The following is a 24,955-nucleotide window of genomic DNA, read 5'->3' as shown; positions in this document are numbered from 1 at the left end:
CCAGCACGTCTCTGCTGCTTCTGTCTGCACGGGACTTATCGATAGTGAGTCTGATGCTGCAATTCCAGGTGGGGGGAAACTGAGTTAGAGCTGGTCTGGATTTGGGTGTAGAGCCCCTAGGTCTCTTTTCCCTGACCTTTTTCTTCCTCTTTCCAATTAGAAGCATCTCAATAGACAAGAGATAATGGGTTCTTTTTCTGGCTCAGAGGAAATGGGGCCTCTAGCTTCAAAGGTAGCTCTCAGATGTCTTGAGAGCAGATGCCTGATCCTGGAAAGGTTTTGGATCTCATCTTAATCTGAGTGTATGAGAGGAAGAGCAGTGGACCATGTGCCATTGACCTTTGACTCCCTGACCCGGGTAGGAAGATAGTCTCCTTTTTCTCCTCACCTGCCTTCGTCTATTTCCCTCTGGTACTTTGGTTCGGGACTTTCCCTCCATCGGTTCCTAGGTTATTCTCTGCTGGCCCTTGAACTCCCCCCTCCCTTGTGAGAGGCACATACTTCCTGGTAACCTCTCACCTACTCCCATGTAAAATGAGTGTGCTGCTGTTGCTTCCCAGGGGTCAGCCTGGAGGATTGTCCTGGGTGACACACCAATGCCACCCCATTCAGCATGAGGGCTAATCCCTCGCTCCTGGGACTCCTCCAGGCCTGGGCTCAGGGCCAGATTTAAATCTTTTGGTATCTCAAGCATTGGGAATATTGTAGTACCCCTCAGATGTAATTCAAAATACAGTTGGCTGTTTGAAATGACATAAGCCTTACATGTATGCTAAACATAAAATCGCTTCTTTCTGGATTTTCTGAATACAAAATTCAGGTGTATGAATTGAAGGTAAAGTTTCCCTGTTTTGGTGCTTTGCCGGTGCCCCAAACACCTGCTGAATGTGTCTGTTGGGACATCTAGCCATGCTTGGGCTTCTTGCTCTGAGCTGCTGCTCTCTTTCCTTCCTTACAGGGGAGCTTCTTTCGACTCTTCTACCCCTGCCAAGAGGCAGAAGAGACCACAGAGCAGCCCCTGTGGATTCCCCGCTATGAGTACTGCACTGGCCTGGCTGATTACCTGAAGTTTAATAAGCGCTGGGGAGGTTTGCTGTTCAACATGGTTGTGGGTAAGATCCTCTCCCAGCTGCTTGATTATGTTCCTAGGAGATCCCAAGGCAGACACAGTACATTACAGTTTGCATTATCCAGCCCCTTTGTAATGGGGCATCCATTAGCCAGTGTGGTATGGAGAGGTGGAGAGAATTATGTACATAAGAGCTTTGGTTATAGAATTAGACTGTCTTGGATTCGAATCCAGACTTTATCATTTACTGTGGGGCTTGGGCACGTTACTTAAATTGTGTCTGAATATCTGATACTTTTGCAGGGTTATAGTGTGGGACGTATGTAAAACATGTACTCTAGTGCAGTGCTTGGGATATAGAATGTGTTCCATGGATGGTGGCTATTACTCATTTATCCAGCACGTATTAATTTCACTCTGTGCCAGCTATAGTGTAGATCAAAGAAACATTCTTAACTGCCAAGGAGCATACTGTCTCCTGCAGTTGCCTCTCTAGCTCCTCCCTCTTCTGGGTCAGATGACATTGAATCATCCCCTTTCCCCAAAGGCCCCACTGTTAGGAACTCTACCCACTGCCTTGGCATCTCAGGGACTTAGTCTGTAAGTTGTTCAGTACCTCCCCTTTGGATTTATCTGCCCATTTTCTGTTGTGTTTATGCTCCCTAGGGGAGAAAAGGGGAAAGAGTAGGTGATTGATTGTCCTGGGCTGCTTGGGCAAAAGGTGGTTCTCCTGAGAGGAGGGCCACATGTCCTCATCACACCTGTGCCCAGGCTGCCCTTCGCATTCAGCCGGAGATTCTATAGCCCTTGTCTCTGCTAGGATCTTGTCGCCTGCCTGTTAGCTGGAATGGCCCCTTTAAGACAAAGGACTCTGGATACCCCTTGATCATCTTCTCCCATGGCCTGGGAGCCTTCAGGTAAGAGCTGCTCTGCCCCAGACCTTGTCATATTCCTTGCCTGGTTGCAGCTGCTGAGTCTCAGCTTATTCTCAAAGGGCAGGGAAACGCGTGTTTCCATTTGTCAGTTTTCTTATCTACCATGTGCTTCATCTCAAGGCACTGGGTCCACCTTCTCTAGAAGGCCTTCCCCCAGGCCCCTTTCACCCGGTGGAGCCTTTTATATCCTTGGCTTCTCATGTTCCAGCATTTATATAAATACTTGCTTTTAGCTTTCTTCCTCTATAACAGCCTAGAAGTACTAGAAGGGGCTTGAGCTTTGTGGTCAGAGAGTCATTTATTCCTACACTGAGGGCACCTCAGCCTGGGGCACTGGCATAGTGACGAGGAAGACAGACTCGTTCCCGCTCCCGTGGAGCTTGCAGCCTCAGCTGTAAATCTCAGCCATACCACTGCACTCTGTGAGCTCGGGGCTGTGGTAGAACTCTCTGAGCCTACATTTCCTCATCTGTCAAATGGAATGCTGCTCCCACAGTGTGGGTTATGAGGACTCAGACAGGCACCTAATAGGTGCACACGCCTGCCAGTTTTCCTCTCTGTCTCTCTACGTGGAGGATCGTGGGGTGATGAACTGTAAGATCTCTTTCTCCAGATTTCGGGAAACACTGATCCAAGTTTTACAAGTCAGTATCCATTCAGAATTCTCCCCATGAATTCTGGTTTTTACACCTTGGTGTGTTATATACATAGCTTAATAACTGTGGTACATGCGTTCTTATTTAAGCTTGTGAATATTCTCTCTGTATGTTCATTCATCAATGTATGAGTCTAGTTTATGTCCCAGAGTGTTACACAAAGGCATCTATTTTTGCCTTTTCACACCTCCCACCCCCACCCAAACCATTGTCCACACTGTAGCCAGGCAGATCTATTTTAAAACCAGATATGATCTTGTCATTCCAGCACCTAGAACAGTGCCTGGCATATTGTAGATGCGCGATAAATATTTGTTGAATGAATGAATGAATGTCACTTCCCTATCTAGATCTTTTTTTTTTTTTAAAAAATAAATCTATTTATTTTTGGCTGCATTGGGTCTTCGTTGCTGCGCGCGGGCTTTCTCTAGTTGTGGTGAGCGGGGGCTACTCTTCGTTGTGGTGCGCGGGCTTCTCGTTGCAGTGGCTTCTCTTGTTGCACAGCACGGGCTCTAGGCACACGGGCTTCAGTAGTTGTGGCACGCAGGCTCAATAGTTGTGGCTCGCAGGCTGTAGAGCACAGGCTCTGTAGTTGTGGCGCACGGGCTTAGTTGCTCCGCAGCATGTGGGATCTTCCCGGACCAGGGCTTGAACCCGTGTCCCCTGCATTGGCAGGCAGATTCTTAACCACTTCTGCCACCAGGGAAGTCCGCTATCTAGATTTTTTTGTTTGTTTGTTTTGCGATACGCGGACCTCTCACTGTTCTGGCCTCTCCCGTTGTGGAGCACAGGCTCCGGACGTGCAGGCTCAGCAGCCATGGCTCACGGGCCCAGCCGCTCTGCAGCATGTGGGATCTTCCTGGACCGGGGCATGAACCAGTGTCCCCTGCATCGGAAGACGGACTCTCAACCACTGCGTCACCAGGGAAGACCCTATCTAGATCTTTTTAATGGCCCTTTGAACTTAATTCAGCTGTTGTCATTGGCTTACCTGAATGCAGGTCCAGGACAAAGCTTCCAGCCTTGTTGCTTGCTACTTGCCCTACTCCAGCTCTCCAGACAAACAGCCCTAAAGGCACTATGTTACTTTCTGCCTCAGGGATTTCATTTGTGCTGTGCTTTGTGGCTGTTCCCTTTGCCTGGAATACTTGCTGTTCTCCTCTCTTCCTCTTCCTCCTTTTCATCTTTTGCCTGGCTAATTCCAAATTACCTTCAGCGTCTTAGTTTGGGTGTCACTTTCTTAGGGACACCTGTCCTGACCCCTATATTATATTAGGTTAAGTTTTCCCGTGGTGTGCTTTCATAAGTACCTCTCAATACTTAACATACTTGTAATGAATTAATTACTTATGTGATTATTCTTTAATGTTTGTCTTTTTAACTAGATTGTAAGCTCCACAAAGGCAGAGACAATGTCTGTCTTCTATCTTTCCCAGTGCCTAGGGCATTACCTGGAAAATAGTAGTTTCCCAATGAATATTTATGTTTTGCTAGGTTCCGTACATTCAGCAGGTATCTGTTGAGCACCTGCTCTGTGCCAGCTCCTTGGCATGAAAAGAAGGTGGGACATATAAAGATAAACAAATCAAGGAATTTGCATCCACTAGAGGAGACTGAATATGGATTCACATAACTGTAGCACATGGCAGGAAGTGGAGAGCAGGTGTGGAGATGAGGCTAGAAAGGCAGCAAGATGGTTTTCATTTTTTTATTAATTAATTTTTATTTTTGGCTGCGTTGGGTCTTCATGGCTGCACGTGGGCTTTTTCTAATTGCGGCGAGCGGGCTTCTCATTGCGGTGGCTTCTCTTGTTGCGGAGCACGGGCTCTAGGTGCATGGGCTTCAGTAGTTGTGGCACATGGGCTCAGCAGTTGTGGCTTGCAGGCTCTAGAGCGCAGGCTCAGTAGTTGTGGCACACGGACTTAGTTGCTCCGCGGCATGTGGGATCTTCCCAGACCAGGGCTTGAACCCATGACCCCTGCCTTGGCAGGCAGATTCTTAACGACTGCACCACCAGGGAAGTCCAAGAAGTTTTCTTATTCAGTAAATTTAGTACCTGCTATGTGCTATGCTGGGGTTGGGTATGCAGGAGTGAACAAAATAGAGACCCTGCTTTCAGATTGTAGTCTAGTGGGGAAAAGAAGCTAAGAAATATTATTTCCTAAGCTGACAGGTATTTTATAGAGAGAGCAGGTGAACACATGACTTTAGAGTGGTCTTTTTGGACTAAGAGTCTGTATTGAGGCCTCAGATCTCAATAAACTGGGGTGAATCAGTTATAAATACTCTTCATTAACCATAGGGAAATTCCAAGAAAAGGGGCAGGGAGGTAAAGGGACATGGTTTCCTCTTGTTGCATCTGTGGTTAATTCAGGATCTGAAATCCTTCGCGTGAGTCACAGACCTCTGGCTTCCCATCCCAGGGAGGAGTATATATATTTAAACACTACCTCGCCATTTTTAATGTGCCTCTGTCTCCTTTGGTTCCCACACAGTCCTGTGAGGTACGTGGGGAGGGGGATGCATATTACAGATGAGCAAATAGGCTCTGAAAGGCAGACTTGTCCAAAGTTACAGTTTAAACTGGGAAGGGATCAGAAATCTCTGGCTCTCAAGTCCAGTTCTTTGCCTCCCTGAGAGAAGTGAGAAGGTGAAAAGAAACTTAAGACACTGACTTTCCGCATCAGGTAGGATCTGAGTAAGTTGTATTTCACAGAAAAACCCCAAGCAGTAGTGACCTAAATAACATAAAATTTATTTTTTGCTCAGATAAAAAGAAAGCTAGAGGTAGACAGAGCTGATATGATAGTTCTACAAAGCTGTCAGAAAACTAGACGTGTAGCTTCTATTTCTAAGGGTATCTCATGACCCAGGCTGCTTTAGATCTAACCATTACATCCGCAGTCTATTCAATAGGAAGGGAGAACTCTTCTGAAAGTTCTATGTAACACAACTGCTTACATCCCATTGACTAGAGCTGCTCTGTCCGTTATCGGTAGCTTCTAACCACATGTGTATATTGAACATTTGAAATATGGCTGGTCCAAACTGAGATGTGCTATAAGTATAAAACACACATTGGATTGCAAAGACTTCATATGAAAAAAAAAAGAGAATGTAATAAAATATTTCATTAATTTAAAAATTTTGATTATATGTTCAAATGATGATGTTTTGGCTATATTGGGTTAAATAATATATATTATTAAAATTAATTCTACCTCTTTCTTTTTACTTTTTAAAATATATCTACTAGAAAGTTTTAAATTACTTGGGAGGATAGCATTGTATTTCTATTGCTGGGCTAGAACTTAATCACACAGACAAACCTGGCTGCAGAGAGGCCGGGAAATGTCATATTTTTTTGCATGACAATGTCTTCAGCTGAAAATTAGATTCTATTATTAAGGAGGAAGGGAAAAATAGGTGTTTGGAGTAGGCAATTAGCAGTGTCTGCCATATTTTTTCTGGAAAGTTGGAGGACAGACCAAAAAAACCCACATGTTAAATCTCAGATGCATATTTGCATATTAAAGAAATAGCCAGAGTCCCTGTCCTCAAGGAGCTTACCAACTAAGTTGGGAGACATACAATATATAGACAATAAGAATGCAATTGTTTGAAGTAGCCAAACTATTGGGCTTGGGGGTGGAGGAGATGCGTCAGTGTATGGGGTTGAAAACCACGGTGGATTGACTTGCACATGCTCCCTGGAGGAGGACACTGGAGCCTTGGTGAGAGCAGGGGTATGCTGGCTGGAAAAAGCTGCTGGGCCAGGGCTGCTGCAAATGAAACTTCCTCCATTCCATTTGTTGAGATGGCTACTAGCAGAGCATGGTTGGACTAGGGGCTAAGGGTAGGCCATTCTTTTGATCACTTCTCTCGGTTCCTTCCTGGATCTTTAGGACACTGTATTCAGCCTTCTGCATGGAGCTGGCCTCCCATGGCTTTGTGGTTGCTGTACCAGAGCACAGGTGAGGGATGACAGTCACAGTGAACCATCATGGGTTGGGTGCCTGCAGTGGGCTAGGGTACAGGCTAGTTCCCTATAGATATATTATTTCTAGTCCTCACAACACTATGCAAGGTAGGGGTTATATTCATTTTAAAGGTGAGGAAACCAAGGTTCAAAGATGTTGAATAACTTGCTGAAAGTGACATAGCTGAATTGGGGTTCAAACCCAGGTCAGTCTCCAAAGTCCACATTTTTTTCTACTCCTATGTGTGCCCCCGATCTTTTTCCCTATTAGCTAAAGGATAAACTAGAATGTCTTGGCTGAAAAGGAGGATTTGGTAAAGGGGAGAAATAAGTCCAAGTGTCTTCTGGTTTCTCTCTGGTGGCACATGTATTGCAGGGATGGGTCAGCTGCAGCAACCTGTTTCTGCAAGCAGCCCCCAGAGGCGAACCAGCCCAACAGCGAGTCACTGGAGGAGGAATGGATCCCCCACCGTCAAATTGAGGAAGGGGAGAAGGAATTCCATGTTCGGAATTGCCAGGTAGGCTTATGCCAGTGGGGAGGGAGAGTAACTAAGCCTGTCCTCCCTATAAAACACTCACTAAGAAGACTTTGAACTAACCTCTCTTGAAATCTTGGTCATAGTGGTTCTGAGCTTGTCACATCAGAGAAATGAGGTATTAATCAAGACTCTTACAATTGCAAGTGACAGAAACCCAACTTAAGCTTGTTAGGCAAAAAAGAGAATTGGTTGGCTTATATAAGCAGACAAGGGAAGGGCAAGACTGCTAGTCCCAAATGCCATTGGGACTTGTTTTTCACTCTTATCTCTGTCCCTCTGCTGGTTGGTCTCATCTGCTAACTGGCTTACCTTATGAGGTTGCACATGTTTGCCCTCACCATCTGAGGGAATAGGGCTGTTTTGGGGGTGTCCCCAGCTTCTACCCCAAGGTGCAAGATGAAAAATCCTGGATAGAGACTCCGAGGCTGGGGAGAAGTACCAAAATGCAAAGTTCCCATCCGAAATACATTGCTAAATTTTTGGGGAGAGGGGCAATCCTCAAAAGTCAGGGTTAACAGGAGAAGTAAGGGCAGGTGAGTGCTAGGCAGACAAAAACAATAGACATGTGCTATAAGTGGGCAAGTGGAATCCAGTACTGGGTTGATGATAGGAACGCTTTTGTGTCCTTTTGTTGTCAGAGTGCTTTCATCTGGCACACTGTATACCCATATTATAGCCCTGTGTACCACGGGTAGGTAGGTAGAGTCTGAACAGCAGGGCTGACTTCGTTGTGCTCTTAGGTGGTGCTTACATGTGTGGCTGTGAGGGAGCTAAGCCTTTCTCAGGGTGTGGGGACCACAGTGCTGGATGAGATGTGCGTGGGCACGTCATCTCTGCGTTCTTCCTCGGCTCTGTAGGGGAGCGAGATCCCCGCTGGATGGTTGTGCAGTATTCCAGCTCCCACTGGCACTGTCTCTTGCAGGTGCATCAGAGGGTAAGCGAGTGCCTGAGGGTGTTAACTGTCCTGCAAGAGGCCGCTGCTGGGCAGACTGTCCTCAACACCGTGCCTGGCGGGTTGGATCTGATGACCTTGAAGGTATGGCAGCAGTTGGTATGACCTGGAGCACATTTTATTCATCAAGACTTTCTTGCTTGCAAATAACAGAAGCCTAACTCACTAGCTTAAACCAAAAGAGAATTTATTGGCCCAACTAAGTAGGAAGACCAAAAGCAGATTGGCTTCAGGCCAGTATGGCTAGATCCAGGGTCTCAAACATTGTCATCAAAGTTCTGGCATTCTCTCCCTTCTCCTGGCTCAACTCCACTCTGTGTATATGGGCTTCATTCTCACCAGACTCTCTCCATTAGGCAAGAAAGGTGGTTGCTGGCATATTCCAAGCCTGCATCTCAACTCAGCTCCAGACCTAAAAGGAAAAGAAACTCTGGTAGCTTTCAGCAATCTGGAAAGGCCATGGCCTGCTTGGGTCACATGCCCCTTCTGGGCCAGTCACTGTGCCAGAGGGATAGGGTATTCTGGTTGGCCTGCCTACGTTATACACCCACTTCCGGGTCAGGGGAACTTGAGCACCAGGACTGACAGCCCCATGGGGCCGCATGGGTGAGGGAGTGATGGTTTGTTCCGCAAAGGAAGAGCTATGGAGCCGCATACAACGTGTGTTGTCTACTGCAGGCTCATTCCTGCCTTTAAAGGAATCCCAAGAATCCCCCAGGAGGAGAGAAACTGTCCCCCACATGGAATTTGGTGCCTATGAAGGCACATTTTCCTCCCCTATCCAGTCCTTTCCTCTGTAATTTCAAAAGTAGCTCAGGCTTTATTTAGAGGACCAAGAAATCACACAAAAGCATGAAGGAAAAAGAAACGGAATTTTTGGATATTTTGATGTTTGTACTTCCAGTTCTTTTAAGATGCATTTTTTAGAAAACAATAATGTTGGGCTTCCCTGGTGGCGCAGTGGTTGAGAGTCCGCCTGCCGATGCAGGGGACACGGGTTCGTGCCCCAGTCTGGGAAGATCCCACATGCCGCGGAGCGGCTGGGCCCGTGAGCCATGGCCGCTGAGCCTGCGCGTCCGGAGCCTGTGCTCCGCAACGGGAGAGGCCACAACAGTGAGAGGCCCGCGTACCGCAAAAAAAGCAAAAAAACAATAATGTTACTATTTAATACAAGCTGTTTTGTGGCCCTATTCTTCATTTAGCAAAACAGTATGGGGGCCTTCCCTGGTGGTCCAGTGGTTGGCAATCCGCCTTCCAATGCAGGGGACGTGGGTTCGAGCCCTGGTCAGGGAACTTAGGATCCCACATGCCGCAGAGCAACTAAGCCTGCACGACACAACTAAGACCTGACGCAGCCAAATAAACAAAAACAAAACAAACAAAAAAAAAACAGTATGAATGTCACATGTCTTCTTATTCCAGAAGAATAAGAAGACATATTTATGCCATATTTTTCTATGGCATGATTTTTTTTTTAGGAGTTTATTAATTAATTAATTTTTGCTGTGTTGGGTCTTCGTTTCTGTGCGAGGGCTTTCTCTAGTTGTGGCAAGCGGGGGCCACTCTTCATCGTGGTGCGCGGACCTCTCACTATCGCGGCCTCTCTTGTTGTGGAGCACAGGCTCCAGACGCGCAGGCTCAGTAGTTGTGGCTCATGGGCCTAGTTGCTCTGCGGCATGTGGGATCCTCCCAGACCAGGGCTCGAACCCGTGTCCCCTGCATTAGCAGGCAGATTCTCAACCACTGTGCCACCAGGGAAGCCCCTATGGCATGATTTTTAATAGCCATGTACTATTCCATTGTATGAGTGAGACTGGTATATACATATATATATAAATATATAATAATTACTCCTTTATGAGGACTTCCTATGATAAGAGCTCTTTTCACAAACATATGCATTGTTATCTCTTTACATAGAAAGAAACCAAGGATCTAAGAGGGTAAGTATCTGCCCAAGGTTACACAGCTAAGCAAGTGGTAGAGTGAAACCTTAATTTGGGGCTTTTTGCCTATGCAGTGTGCCCCAAAGCCTCTTTAGAAAATATCTTTTAAAGGCTCTGGAAAAGTCTTCCAGGAAGAAGCATCAGCCTGAATGGCCAAGAGGTAAGGCAGGACCTGAAATCTAGAGAGCTTTGCCCGCTATATGGTGTATGTCATCGGTCCCCACCGGATAAACAGGGCCAGGCACCACAGTTCAGGCCTGTGGTCCTGTGGGCCTGAGACAGACATCGGGGGATGGCGGGCTATGTGTAGTTGGATTAGTTAAGAGGCAGCCTTTTGGAGAAACACAGAATGAAAACAGCTAAGTGAATTTTCATCTATCAGATTGAGCAAGATCCAAAAATTGATTACTCACCCTGTCGGCAAAGCTGTGGGGAAGTAGCCTCTGCTCCGTTGCCAGTGTGAGTGCAGATTGCCCCATGCAGGGCAGTTTGGCAATAGCTCTCAACAGCACGAATGCACTTAGTGTTTGACCCGGCAATGTCCAATTCTGGGAATTTATTTTACACATCCCTGCACACATGTAACATGATGTATGTACAAGGTTATTCGTCCCAGTGTTGTTTGTAATAACGAAAGATTGATAGTATCCTAAATGTTCACCCATAAGTGACCACAGCTGGTTTAATAGATTATGGAACAATGGATGTAGTATTTTGGATAATACTAATTGCTATAACACGTAAGCCCCAAATCTCAGTGGCTTAACAAAGAGAAATTTATTTCTCTCCCATATGATCCAGGCTCCCTTCTTCTAATCGCTCCACCCTCTTCCACCTGTGAAACCCAACTTCACCATGTACGTTAAGCCAGGAGTGGGAAAGAGCATGGAGGTTTGCAAGGAAGAGTTTTTATAGACCATGCCTGTAAATGGAGATAATCACTTTCATATTCTATCACAAGACCACTATCGCTCACATCAAGTCACAAGGCCACATCTAACTGCTGGGAAATAGAGTCTAGCTGTGTGTCCAGGAAGAAGAACAGTTTTGGTGATCACTAGCTGTCTGTACCATGGTGAAATCAAATGTAGCTGTAAAAAAGAATAAGGAAGCTCTTTATGTACTAATATTATTATGTAAAAAAAGTAAGTTACAATATCACTCGTGTAAAAGGGGGGAAAGTATATATTCATGTTTACCTGTGTAGGCATAAGTAAGCTCTGCAAAGACGCAAGCAACTTACCTGTCTGGGTAGGGAGTGGGCACCTGTGTGGACAGGGAATAGGGTAGGTAGGAGACTTCTCTATATACTCCTAATTTTAGAGTTATGTAGCTATATTAACTTATTAAAAAAGCTGAAGAAACCTTGACCAATCCAAAGGTACTGAGCAAAGAGGGGAGAATTTAGATACAAAAACTTGGGATAGAAGTTGGGAAGAGCAAAGGACAACATGGGTTCAGGGCAGAGGCTGGGCAGCAAATCCTGGAGAGATTTTTTGAGCCCCTTAGGAGGCAGCTGCAGTGGTTTTTTATATAACCATGTCCTGAAGGCTTCTGGGGACAACCAGAAATAGATGCTTGCAGAGCACGTTAGAGCGAGCAGGCTCACTTTGCTAGATAAAAGTCAGGACAGATGTCAGAGGAAGTAGAACCTGAATTGGTTTTGGTACAAGCAGTCCTTGCTTCAGAGCAAAGTGGAGGGGCAGTAGGAGCGCCCCCATTCTGTACTTGACTTGGAGCACGTGTCATCCATCCCTCTGGTTGGATTGGTTATAAGGCAAGGATCTAAATAAAGTGAATTCTTATTCTTTTTTTTTTTTGGCCGCACCATGCGGCTTGCGGGATTTTAGTTTCCTGACCAGGAATCAAGCCCTGGCCACCACAGTGAAAGCGCTGAGTCCTGATCACTGAACCTCCAGGGAATTCCTGAGAGTTCTTATTCTTAACGTGCTCTTATACTGATAGGTCATATAATTTCTGTTTATTCATAGATATTTGAATATCTACCTCGTCCAGATATTATAGGTGGCAAGATTATTAAAATAAAGATGAGAAATGTGGTTTTCAGAATTCGTGCCTACAGAAGGCTGTTCAGTCCAGGGATGGCCTGACCCGTTGCTCTCCAGTGGGCAAGAGACGCTTCATACCGTGGTTTTGGAGGTCTCGCCCACTGTATTGTGTTTCTGCATCATTGTCTCACTGTTTCTTCCTCTTGCCCTTGAAGAGTTCCTAAAAATGCACCCCTGTGTTTCTGACCTTTCTCAGGGCAGCATTGACGTGAGCCGCGTGGCTGTAATGGGACATTCATTTGGAGGGGCCACAGCTATTCTGGCTTTGGCCAAGGAGACCCGATTTCGGTGAGTTTCCCAGTGATGCTGCTGTTAGCTCCACACACCATGCATTCATTCAGCATGTATTTTGTGCTAGGTACTGTTTTGGGAGGTGGGGATTCAGTGGTGAAGAAGAAAGCAAGGTCTCTGATTTCATGGAATTATGTTGCTGTGGGAGGAGACTAGCAAACAAGTAATCAAATCCCTGGCACCCAAGTGCAACAAAGAAAGTAAAATAGGCTAATAAGCTGGCGTATGTGGACGCTTCCTGGAGAAAGTGACATAAGCTAGACTCAAAGGCAAAGAAGCCAACCACATAAAGGTCTAGGAGAAGATCATTCTAGGCAGAGGGAACAGCTAAAGGCCCTGAGGTGGAAAGAAGCTTGCTGTTTCAGTGTGGGAGGACCATAGTGAGCGAGGGGGAAGCGATTCAAGGTGTAATCAGGGAGATAAACAGGGGCCCGCTCATGGGGCCTTCTGGCCAGAGTAAGGAAGTTAGATTTTATTCTGAGTATGACAGGAAACCACTGAAAGATTTTAAGTATAGAAAAATCTTATTTACATTTAAAGAGAGTGGGTTGTAGCAGGATAAGACTGGAAACAAGGAGGCTAAGTAGAAGGAGGCTATTTCAGAGTCAAGGTGAGAGATGAGGGATTTGCTTTAGGATGGAGGTAGTGGGATGGAGAGAAGTGAAGGGAGTCAGGATGGGTTTTAGAATTTTCAGGACTTAGGTGAAGGAAAGAGAGGAATCAAGGTTTTTCATCTGTGTGCCCATCATTTGAGTGGAAGATGATTGTCCTTTATTGAGATGGAGGAGACTGGAGGAGCATTGGGGGTGGGGGATAGTAGGATGCTAATCTTAGGGCCTTAGTTTTGCCCTTGGTGACAGAGATTTCTGCTGGACAAACTGGCCATGGCTTTGAGTTGTGGCAACAAGGAGGCTTTCCCTGACGTTCCTGCCACGTATGCTCTGGGCTTACTTAGCAGCTTGTGCAATCAGGACACTAAATTGTATTTTGCTACCTTGTGTGGTTCTATCTCCACTGCTATTCTGGGAGCTCCAGGAGAGCAACAACTGTGTCATTTATCTCTAGATCCACAGCCCAAGGCTAAGCGCATAGTAGGTACTTGATGAGGTGAATGAATGAGTGAGTAAATGAATGAAGTGCCATTCTGTGTGACTCAGGTCAGCTGCCTGAGAGTAGATCCAAGAGAAGGAGGAGGTCTGATCCTTGTTTTCAGAGAGTTTAAAAATCTAGAAGGATTTTTGGTGACAGGTAAAAGTGATCTCTATCCAAAATCCTAACTGAAGGGTATGGGCCCTGGTTCCCCTTCCTGGCTTTCTGAGCTTTTTACCCCACCGAAGGGAGAACTACCCTGATTGTTCTTGCTTGAGTTTCTACGTGCAGTTCCACGTGTCTGGTCCTGTTGCAGGTGTGCTGTGGCTCTGGATGCTTGGATGTTTCCTCTGGAACGTGACTTTTACCCCACGGCCCGAGGCCCTATATTTTTCATCAATGCTGAGAAATTCCAGACAATGGAGAGTGTCAACCTGATGAAGAAGATTTGTGCCCAGCATGATCAATCCAGGATCATAACTGTCCTGTGAGTAAACTCCAAGATCACGATCCCCAGTGGCCTCTCCATTTTCTGCTCAGCTGTGGCTCCCGTAATTTCCTCTAAATTATCCAGAAGTTCTACCCATGGATAGAATACATAAATACCTCCTGAATTTCAAAATCTTAATTCCTTTGGAATTTCATATCTGTCCTTCTTTAACACTTAGCTCTACCTACAGTGATTTATTCACTAGCTTATATGACTTTATGACAGGGTGTTATGGGATTATGTGTTAGAGAGGAAGAGTTGTGGGTCTGGGTGGACTCCAGGAATCTCTAATCTCATTTGGGAATTTTACTGAGTCTTTTGAAGAGTATGGATATAGTAGACCTTTGACACTCACAGGATGGATTTTTAGAGACCTTCATGAATACCTAAATTCAGGTATCTTCCATGAACCATCTATTCTCTGCCTGAGAGAAACCATATTCTCTTCACTTCCATCATCAACACTGTCAGATGGTTTGATTTTAGGAGGCATTTTTCACAGAGAGAAGATTTTGAGTGACTTTAAGAAATGAACTTTAGGGCTTCGCTGGTGGTGCAGTGGTTAAGAATCCACCTGCCAATGCAGGGGACACGGGTTCAAGCCCTGGTCCAGGAAGATCCCACATGCCGCGGAGCGACTAAGCCCGTGCACCACACCTACTGAGCCTGCACCTAGAGCCTGTGGGCCACAACTACTGAGCCCATGTGCCACAACTACTGAAGCCCACACGCCTAGAGCCCGTGCTCCACAACAAAAGAAGCCACCGCAGTGAGAAGCCTGCACACTGCAACAAAGAGTAGCCCCTGTTCGCCACAACCAGAGAAAAGCCCACATGCAGCAACGAAGACCCAACACAGCCAAAAATAAAATAAATAAAATAAAATAAATAAATTTATTTAAAGAAAGAATGAACTTTACATAGGAAGTGGCTTAGAGCTACAGGTGCAGGACTAAAGTCTCACTGACAAGTCTCTGACTTGGTCCTGCCCTGTACTTGAGCCAAATAGCCCACATGATTCAAGGATCCCAGGTCCTATTTCAGCGAAATGACAAGTAACTACATGTCATGGCCCTATGGACTCATTCAGGTGGTTGAAATGCCAGATCCAAAGCCCGGACCGCTAGGGGTCTGCTCAGTAGGCCATGGCTTCTTCCCTTGCCCATCTTGGCCCAGGCTGTCTTCCTTGGGGCCAGCCCCTCTCCTTTCATTTTGATTTCTTGGCAGCAGAGGACTGCTTGACAGTTTCCCTAAGCCATTCAGATCCAGGATAACTGTGACCTCTGGAGAGGAGGGAGAGCATTTGGGAAGGGGTACACAAAAACTGCGGATTTAGCTCTGTTTTTTTAATTTTAATAAATTTATTTTATTTATTTATTTTTGGCTGCATTGGGTCTTTGTTGCTGCACACAGGCTTTCTCTAGTTGTGGAGAGTGGGGACTATTCTTCGCTGCAGTGCACGTGCTTCACGTTGCGGTGGCTTCTCTTGTTGTGGAGTACAGGCTCTAGGCATGCGGACTTCAGTAGTTGTGGCACGTGGGCTCAGTAGTTATGGCTCACAGGCTCTGTAGCGCAGGGTCAGTAGTTGTGGCTCATGGGCTTAGTTGCTCCGTGGCATGTGGGATCTTCCGAGACCAGGGATCGAACCCATGTCCCCCGCATTGGCAGGTGGATTCTTAACCACTGCGCCACCAGGGAAGTCCCTGGATTTAACTCATGACGATATATTATTTCTTAAACTGAGTGCTGGATACGCAAGTATCCATTATATTTTTCTTTATACTTTCTCATGTACCTTAGATAATCCCTTTTAAAGTCAGTTTTTCTGCATGGCATCAAATAGAGTTTAACATTTAAATCTTCCTTCCCTCATTGAATTGACTAGTAAATTTAGTTATGAGTAATTTAGCTAGAAATGAACCTAGTGAGAATTTCACCTTCAAATTAAGTGCATTTGATGTCAAAGGACTTAAATTCTGATCCAGAAACACTCTTTTACAAGCACTTGCCCTAACTTTTCTGATTACTTAAAGGCAAGTTATTTCTTTTTCCTGTTTACTTTGTGTACAGTTCTGAGCTAAAGATGGAGCTGATAAGTTTTGTGAATGTTCAGAAGTCACTGGGTAAAAACCATGGGGTGACAGTTTATAATAACGTGGGAATGGCAGGTGCTGCAGACCTCGCCTTAATGCCCCATCCGCTGTCCAGCTGACTCTGCCTTTTCCCTGCATAGTCCGGCCTTATGGTCTAGGAGTTGAAGCAGCTTTGAAGCCAGGTATACCTCCTTTCAAATCCTAGCTCCATCCCTTACTAGCTGTGTGAACTTGGGCAGATCATTTCTCTCCTCTGGTCTGTCAAAGAGCAAAATACTTCCCTTGCAAGATTGTTGTGAAAATTAAGTGAGATAATGCATGTAAAGCACCTTGCACATTGTAGGTGCTTAAATATTTATGTGCCCTAGCCTCCAGAGCCCTACCAGATACTTGTTTTTCTTTTCTTTTAGTGGTTCTGTTCATTGGAGTCAAACTGACTTTGCTTTTATGGCTGGTAACTGGATTGCTAAATTCTTCTCCACTCAAACCCATGGGAGCTTGGACCCCTATAAATGTCAGGAGACGGTGGTGCAGGCCATGTTGGCCTTCCTGCAGAAGCACCTTGGTAAGGAGAGAACTGGGGCTCATGGGGCAGCTGGTGGGGGGGGGGTCTCTTAGATTTCCCTGCACAGTGGTCTATACTGACATGTCTTGGATCAGTGAGATTTATGGCAAAATGTGAATGAAGGAGAGAGTTACATAGAATTCTAGAAAGAACACATAGCTGAAAGTTTGGAGATCCTGATTCTGTCTCTACCACCTGAATGACCTTGGCCTAGTCATTTAACTTTTCTGAGCCTTGGTTTCCTCATTGTAAATGGAACATTCACCTCTCTCTACTCCACTACCTCTGTTCTAACTCATTAGCACTCACCTTATCTGTGTTATGGAGGAGGTTATGACGATAGAAGATGGGCTAAATTGTGGAAGTGCTATTTAAAAAAAGAAAAAGCATAGAAGGATGATGACTAATGTCATAAAGTACAGGCCAGCAAATGGCCAGACCTGTAGAGGTCTTTGGTCCAGCCTCCCACCCAGAGAAGACATTCTCTCATCTCTTCCCTGCTGTGAGGTCACGCAGCATGGGGAGTGCGCTGCTCTGAGGGTCAGCCCTCTCCGTCACAGGAAACTTCAGGAGTTTTAAGAATTGATATTCTAGTTAGGCTTTTTTTGGTTACAAGGACTAGAGATCCACTAATTTACGTCAAGAAGGAAGGAGAGTTTGTTTATGAGAGTACACCTGGCCAGGCAGGGAAGGGAAAAGTTAACAGGAACCGAGGTAGCTTGTAGGACTGACTCCTCTCTGTCTCTCTCTTGGGCTCAGTCTCTCTGTCTCTTCCTCTCCTGACATCTCGTTTCTCTTTGCTCCGGTCTGCATTTTTCCTTTTTCTGCTCTGTACTTTTACTCTTGCTGAGAGCATCTGCATATTCACTGTTTCTGCTTCCTTATCACTTCGGTTGGCTTGAACCCCTTGTGGCTTGTCCTCTCCCCTCGTGGTATCCTCTCGTCTTCCGCTCCCTCTGTTCACCGCCATACTTCTGGGATTTCTTAGACCAGATTGCCAAGAGAAACAACTGGGTGGTACCAGCTCATCTTTACGGGCCAAAACACATTGTAGGCCACTGCCCAACACGGGCCCAGAGCTCTCTTGATCAGAGGTCCCTTTCTGATCCAGTCAGAATGGAGTAGGCTACCATTATCTGTGCAAGGCTGATCCCTCAGCAGGTGCTGGGCGGTAAGGCAGCTTCCTTCAGAAGGGAAGTTAGGTTTGACCTAACTCTAACCTAAGACCAAGATCTGAGTCTTTGTAACTCCTCCCCACTTGCCCTGGGTATGCCCTCAAGAGCTACCCCGAGAAGCCTCAGACCCCTGTACATGGCAGCTCTTTAGATATTTGAAGTCACCTATGGTGTCCTCTCTGAGTTTTCTGTTCATTAAGCTAAATGTGCCTGATACCTCTACCTGTTCCCTGTGCAGTTTCCCATGGGGCCATTTATTTCCCCCTTTGGATGTGCTGTTTGTTGGTGTGCCTTTTAACATGTGCTGCCCTGACTTGAACACGACATGCCAGATGTGGTGTGGCCAGTGCCTGGTACAGCAGGACTGTCACCTCTGAGCTCTGGACCCTAGACTTCTCGTTGGATGGCCTGAGTGTATTAACCTTTCCACCAAGTGCCAACAAATCTGATTTGGATTGACTTTGCTTTTAAAATGTATCTGTCCTATTTCGAATATATTGACTTTTTGAATCTAAATTTACATTTTAATATTTATGCCTGTTCATTTCATCTTGCTCATCATGAGCCATTGTGCCAGCATGGGTTTAGAGCCTTTAGGGTTAATAGAGACCTTAGAGCATCAATCTTTTTTTTTTTTTTTTTTGCGGTACGTGGGCCTCTCACTGTTGTGGTCTCTCCCGTTGCGGAGCACAGGCTCCGGACGTGCAGGCTCAGCGGCCATGGCTCACGGGCCCAGCCGCTCCGCAGCATGTGGGATCTTCCCGGACCGGGGCACGAACCCGTGTCCCCTGCACCGGCAGGCGGACTCGCAACCACTGCGCCACCAGGGAAGCCCTAGAGCATCATTCTTAGCACTTGGTAGGAGAGGAATGGATCCATGTCTCAAGACTTTAACGGGGCCTGATTACACGGTGCTCAGCCCACTTTCCCTGTTTCCTCTTAGGCATCATATCATTAGGGAAGAGCTAAAGATGACAGGGGAGCCCACCATGGCATGATTGCTCTCCCTTGAGTAGCAATGTCCATCGAGCTAAGGTACTCACTATTGGAGACCAACAGAAGATTAGGAGAGTCTTAGATTGTAGGAAGATTGTTGAGGACGTGCTTTATGCCAGGCCTTCTGCTAAGTACTTTGGTTACGTTAGCATGTATAATCCTGCAGATGGCCCTTCCTGATGGGTGCTTTTATTATTAACTCCATTCTACAGACGAGGATACTAAAGCTTAGAAAATTTAAGTAATTCATCCAAGGTTATCTGCTGAGTAAGTGGCAAAACCCGAAAGCCCCCTAGGCTGTCTGATTCGAAAGCCCAGGTGCTTCATTGCTGCACTGTTCTGGCAGTGGCTCTGCTGACCCAGGGATGCACTGAGTCTTCGGGAGACACAGAGGACAGGCCCTAACTCAGACGGAAGGGAAAGGACAGCTAGGAAAGGAGGCTCCCTAGACAAAACGATGCTTGTCTTTAATGTTAGAGATGAGTAACGCTCACTAGGCAGGGAGGGGCCAAGGGTCTTCTAGACAGAGGCACAAAGACTGGTGTGGGCTTGGTCAGTTTTGAGAAGCTGTGTTTAGTGTATCTGGAGTTCAGGACAGTGAATTGTTGGAAGATAAAGGTAGGGAAGTGGGCAGAAACCAGATCTAGAAGCCCATGTATTTGCTGAAATAAGTTTGAATTTTTAAAAAATTTATTTAATTTATTTTTTATTTATTTTTGGCTGCATTGGGTCTTGGTTGTTGCGTGCGGGCTTCCTCTAGTTGTGACGAGGGGGAGCTACTCTTCGTTGCGGTGCACGTGCTTCTCATTGCAGTGGCTTTTCTTGTTGTGGAGCACGGGCTCTAGGTGCACGGGCTTCAATAGTTGTGGCTCGCGGGCTCTAGAGTGCAGGCTCAGTAGTTGTGGTGCACAGGCTTAGTTGCTCCATGGCATGTGGGATCTTCCCGGACCAGGGATCGAACCCATGTCCCCTACATTGGCAGGCGGATTCTTAACCACTGCACCACCAGGGAAGTCCCCTAAGTTTGAATTGGGCTGTGAGTGTCCTTGGTGGGTTCTAAGCAAGGGATTGTCATGATTAGACTTGTGTTTGTAGTCTGGGTGCATCATGGAGGATGGGTGAAATGGGGCAGGTTGAGAGCTGCCCAGCAAAGAGCCCAGCTAGGAGGCTCTTGCAGTATCCAAGTGATTAAGAGATAAGACAGTGAAAAAAGGCAAAGGCTCTCAGCTTGGGGTAATTAGTTTTGCAAAGAGAGAAAAGCTTTTTGGTGACCATTTCCCAGAGTACATTGTCACGTGGGAAACTAAAATAGATTGTAGGTGGCTCAGGTGAACTTCTCACCACTTCTAAAAAATACCTCTGAGAGCACATGTTCCGCTGACACAGGGATTGTGTTACCTTCTGTTAAGAAGATTGGTGTTTCTTTCATATGAACTACATGCAGCTCCTGTCTCCAGCTACTCATCCTCCCTCCCACTCTCCTGGAAGACCATTTCACACCTTCTTCTTTCTCTTCAAAGCTCTAACACCTTCTCCCCCCATCCCGTCTCTCAGCTGCTTAACTTTGTCTCCCACTTCACTAAGAAAATGGAGGCAGTCAGTACCTCCTCAAATCCCAACGCTGCATCTACCTACCTTCTTCTTGCACATACTCAGCTTTCCGTCTGGTTCCTAGAGGTTCCTACTCAAGTTGTCTAACTGGGCCACCCCCTCCACCTGCACGGTGGATGCCACCCTCTTTGGTCTGCTCAGGATGATTGTGCCAGCAATTTTTTCCTCTTTACCTTAGATCATCAATTTTTCGCCTCTGCTGGTTTATTTCATGCTGAAATTTCTCTTGAAAAGAATCTGTCTTGACCCACACTTTGCCCCCCAGTTACCACTCTGTTTCCCTGTTCCTCATGAAAGCAAACTCCTCACAAGAATGTCTTCACTTTCTCTGATTCTTCTCCTCCCGTTCTCTTTTTTTTAAATAAATTTTGGCTTGGAGACTTTTTTTTTTAAGAAGATGTTTGGGGTAGGAGTTTATTAATTAATTAATTTATTTTTGCTGTGTTGGGTCTTCGTTTCTGCACGAGGGCTTTCTGTAGTTGTGGCAAGCGGGGGCCACTCTTCATCGCGGTGCGCGGGCCTCTCACTGTCGCAGCCTCTCTTGTTGCGGAGCACAGGCTCCAGACGCGCAGGCTCAGGGGTTGTGGCTTATGGGCCTAATTGCTCTGCGGCCTGTGGAATCTTCCCAGACCAGGGCTCGAACCTGTGTCCCCTGCATTAGCAGGCAGATTCCCAACCACTGCACCACCAGGGAAGCCCCCCATTCTCTCTTGAACCTACTCCAGTCAGCCTTTTGCATTCCCAGTCCTCCATGAAAACTGCCTTTGTCAAGGTCACCGGTGACCTTCACAGCACTAAATCCAGTGGTCACTTCTCATTCCTCACCTCACTGGAACCTCAGCAGCTGCTGACAGAGTTGGTGACGCCCTCCTCTGTGAAGCCCTGTCTTTACTTCCAAGACGTCCCCCTGTGATTTCCTCCCCTCTCAGTGTCTGCTCCTCCTCCATCTGCTTTGCTGCTTCTAGGACTCAGGGCTTGGACCGCTTCTCTGTATCTCCTCATGTCATCTAGTCTCATGGCTTTAAATGCCATGTCTGTGCTGACAACTCTCCAGTTTATGTCTCCAGTTTGATCTCGCCCATGAACATCAGATTTATATAACCCACTACTCAACATCTCGACTTCTTAGGGACAGCACACACAAGAACAGCTTTCAACTGCAGTCTTTCCCTCCTCAGTTAATAGTAACTCCATCCTTCTAGTTACTCAAACCAAAGTCCCCATTCTTTTCTCTTACACCTCCCATCTAATCCCTCAGAGAATCCTATTGGCTCTACCTTCAAAATACAAACGGAAAGTAATCACTTGGGACTTCCCTGGTGGCGCAGTGGTTAAGAATCTGCCTGTCAATGCAGGGGACACGGGTTTGAGCCCCGGTCCGGGAAGATCCCACATGCCGCAGAGCAACTAAGCCTGCACGCCGCAACTACTGAGCCTGTGATCTAGAGCCTGTGAGCCACAACTACTGAGCCTGTGCTCTAGCACCCACGAGCCACAACTACTGAGCCCACGTGCCACAACTACTGAAGCCTGCGTGCCTAGAGCCTGTGCTCCGCAACAAGAGAAGCCACCGCAATGAGAAGCCCGCGCACCACAATGAAGAGTAGCCCCCACTCGCCACAGCTAGAGAAAGCCCACGCGCAGCAATGAAGACCCAATGCAGCCAAAAATGAATAAATAAATTTATTTTAAAAAAAGAAAGTAATCACTGGTCACCACCCCAATTACCATCCTGTCCAACTCTTCTCTCACTTAAATCACTCTAAGAGTTTCCTAACTGATCTCCCTACCGCCACCCTACACAGTCCTTTCTCAATGAAGCAGCCAGAGTGATCATTTCAGAAAGGAAGCCAGATCTTGTCACTCCGCTGTTCAGGATCCTCCAGTGGCTCCCATTTCTCTGAGAGACAAAGCCAACACCCAGCGTCCCTCCTGCGGCTGCTCTCCGGGCCTACTTCACTGTCGCTGCACAAGCCTCCACACCCCAGGCACACTCCCGCTTCACACCTTTGCACTGCTGTTCCTGCTGCCTCAAATGTTCTTCCCGTGTAGTCTCATGGCTCACTCCCACCTCCACATTTTGCTCAAAGCTCACCTTCCTAGTGAGACTCATGTTGACATCCCTCTTTAAAATATTGTACTGGGACTTCCCTGGTGGCACAGTGGTTACGAATCTGCCTGCCAATGAAAGGGACACGGGTTTGAGCCCTGGTCCGGGAAGATCCCACATGCCGCGGAGCAACCAAACCCGTGTGCCACAACTACTGAGCCCGCGTGCCGCAACTACTGAAGCCCACACACCTAGAGCCCATGCTCTGCAACAAGAGAAGCCACTTCAATGAGAAGCCCACGCACCACAATGAAGAGTAGCCCCCGCTCGCCGCAACTAGAGAAAGCCCACGCGCAGCAATGAAGACCCAACACAGCCAAAAATAAATAAATAAATAAATTTATTAAAAAACACAAAAAACAACCCAAAAAACCATTGTACTGTCCCTTCCTCCTGTCACCCCCATCTCCCAGCCACCAGCACTGCTTCTGTCTGGCTCTCATTTTTGCCACAGCGCAGCTCACCTTTTCATATCCTGTGTAGGTTGTTTTGTTTGTTGTTATCTCTGCCTCCTAGACTGTGAGCTCTGAGAGGATGAGCGTTTCTATTTGTCTGTGGCTGTATTTTTGGCACCAAGAACAAACCGTGGCACACAGCGGTGTGCTCGGTAATTTTTGTATTAATGAATATGTCGCTCTGTTTGCCGAGGACCTGTTCCATGCCAGGTTCTTGGCAGGGCCCTGGGGATCTGAAGCTGAAGGAGAGTGGTCGCTGCCTTCTGTTCCAGGTTTTTTGTTTGTTTTGAACAAAAACACCATTTGCCTGCTCAGCTGTGTCCTACTCCCTCAGCCTGCGGCCTTGGACCCTTTCTGACTGTTCTCGCCAAGTCATTAGATCCATCTGCCCGTGGTCCCAGGGCCCTCTCTTGAATTGTACCCGGTGTTATGCTGCTTCATGATGTTGCTGTCCTATGCCCTTCACTGACATGGCCCCGCTTCCACATTCACTGGTTGGCGTGTGAAGGATCTGTTCTTGCTCAGCAATATCCATGGGCTTGGAAGTGGGCTTTCCACTTTCTCACCCTTTCTGACCGGGGTTTGAATTCTGTCTCTACCACTCACCATCTGTAATGGCTTTGGACAAATCAGGTAGCTTCACCGAGGCTCAGTTTCCTCAACTGTGAAATAGGGCCAATATGGTACTTAACACATAGGGATATTATGAAAATTAAATGAAACAATGCATGTTTAGCAAAGTTCCTGGAATGAGTTATCCTTCAATAAATGCTACCTTCTGTTATTATTATCGTTACTGAGTTGTTATGGGTTAAGCAAGTCATTTATGAAGCACCTGTATGAATAGTAGTTGTCATTATTTCTTCCACCATCACAGCCACCGTAACCAGTCCTTTTAGTATCCCAGGTGCTCCTCTCTCTAGTATGACCCACTAAACCCATGCTAGCTACTCTTTGATCTAACCTTACAACCGTTTACCTAACCTGGATTTTTTTCTCATTCAGACCTGAACGAGGACTATGACCAATGGAACAACCTCATTGAAGGCATTGGACCATCACTAACCCCAGGGGCCCCACAGCATCTGTCCAGCCTGTAGGCACAACGGGTCATTTGTGAAAGGTCACTGAGCTGAGTTCCCATTGGGGGCCTGCCCAGGGACACCCGTGTCCTCCTACCAGGAGGTGGTCATCATGACCCTTCTGCACAGATTGAGAGGATGTAATCACACTGCTGATTGGATAACCGGGTACTTGGATCTTGGACTTGTTGATCGTAAACTCATGTTGGGACTTGGGTCACTCACTGATTGGCAAACTGACTTTCTGGGGACTGAGCCCTGATGGTGTGGGGAACAAGCAGTGGGACGGGGCAAGGGAGGACCCAAGCCCCAGGCTGAGCACTGTGAACGCTGTTAACCCAGCCAGCTGACTCCCTCATCTTGGGCCAGTGTGGCTTCTGCAGTGGAAGAAATGGAGCCAAAGGATGGAGGGAAAATTCCCACTGTCTGGACCTCTAGCCCAACCTGCTGCTATTTCTTCCTCCCCCTCCCCCTTCTCCCTCCCCAGTGTTGCTTGGTGAGTTCTAAACACTTTAGGTAGCTTTCTAGGATATGGACCACCATCAGATTTTCTGTTTATTTTCAAGCCTTCTCACTGCATGAAACATAGTCTCAGGCATTTAGTCAGGATGAAGTTATACTTGTGAGCCCGTGGAAGGGGCAGACAGCATTGTCCTGATAGCATAAGGAGAGAGGCTGAGGGACAACGGGTACCTCAGAAGCTCTGAATGTCTTAGAGTTTTGCTGAAAATGTAGCTTGACAGGAAACAACAGACGTAGGTTGGGGTGGAGAAGGGAGAATAACGTTGTTAAGTAGCCATTTGATCGGGCCTTCACCACAAAAGTGAGGGAGTTTGGTCGGTTCGAATTCAGGA

At 46.7% G+C, this 24,955-nt stretch overlaps 1 protein-coding gene across 2 annotated transcripts in view; it reads left to right on the top strand.

Moving 5' to 3' along the window:
• The window catches only part of PAFAH2 (platelet activating factor acetylhydrolase 2), a 30,119-nt gene extending 5,630 nt beyond the window's left edge, over nucleotides 1-24,489 (top strand). The window contains exons 3-11 of one of the 2 annotated variants that reach the window (XM_060016821.1): nucleotides 959-1,112; nucleotides 1,890-1,986; nucleotides 6,566-6,634; nucleotides 7,016-7,157; nucleotides 8,101-8,214; nucleotides 12,342-12,433; nucleotides 13,842-14,012; nucleotides 16,518-16,672; nucleotides 24,025-24,489. In XM_060016821.1, the coding sequence (XP_059872804.1) occupies nucleotides 959-1,112; nucleotides 1,890-1,986; nucleotides 6,566-6,634; nucleotides 7,016-7,157; nucleotides 8,101-8,214; nucleotides 12,342-12,433; nucleotides 13,842-14,012; nucleotides 16,518-16,672; nucleotides 24,025-24,119 (1,089 nt within the window). In that variant the 3' untranslated portion in view covers nucleotides 24,120-24,489. Of the gene's footprint in view, nucleotides 1-958; nucleotides 1,113-1,889; nucleotides 1,987-6,565; nucleotides 6,635-7,015; nucleotides 7,158-8,100; nucleotides 8,215-12,341; nucleotides 12,434-13,841; nucleotides 14,013-16,517; nucleotides 16,673-21,712; nucleotides 21,813-24,024 lie in introns of those variants that run through there. The other variant, XM_060016827.1, reaches the window with a different exon arrangement.
• The last annotated feature ends 466 nt before the right edge of the window (nucleotides 24,490-24,955 follow it).

Source organism: Delphinus delphis, chromosome 1 (genome assembly GCF_949987515.2).
Source record: "Delphinus delphis chromosome 1, mDelDel1.2, whole genome shotgun sequence".
In the NCBI taxonomy this organism is placed as follows: domain Eukaryota; kingdom Metazoa; phylum Chordata; class Mammalia; order Artiodactyla; family Delphinidae; genus Delphinus; species Delphinus delphis.
The sequence above is the reverse complement of the archived record's forward strand: the minus strand, read 5'-3'. Positions and strand labels throughout refer to the sequence as shown.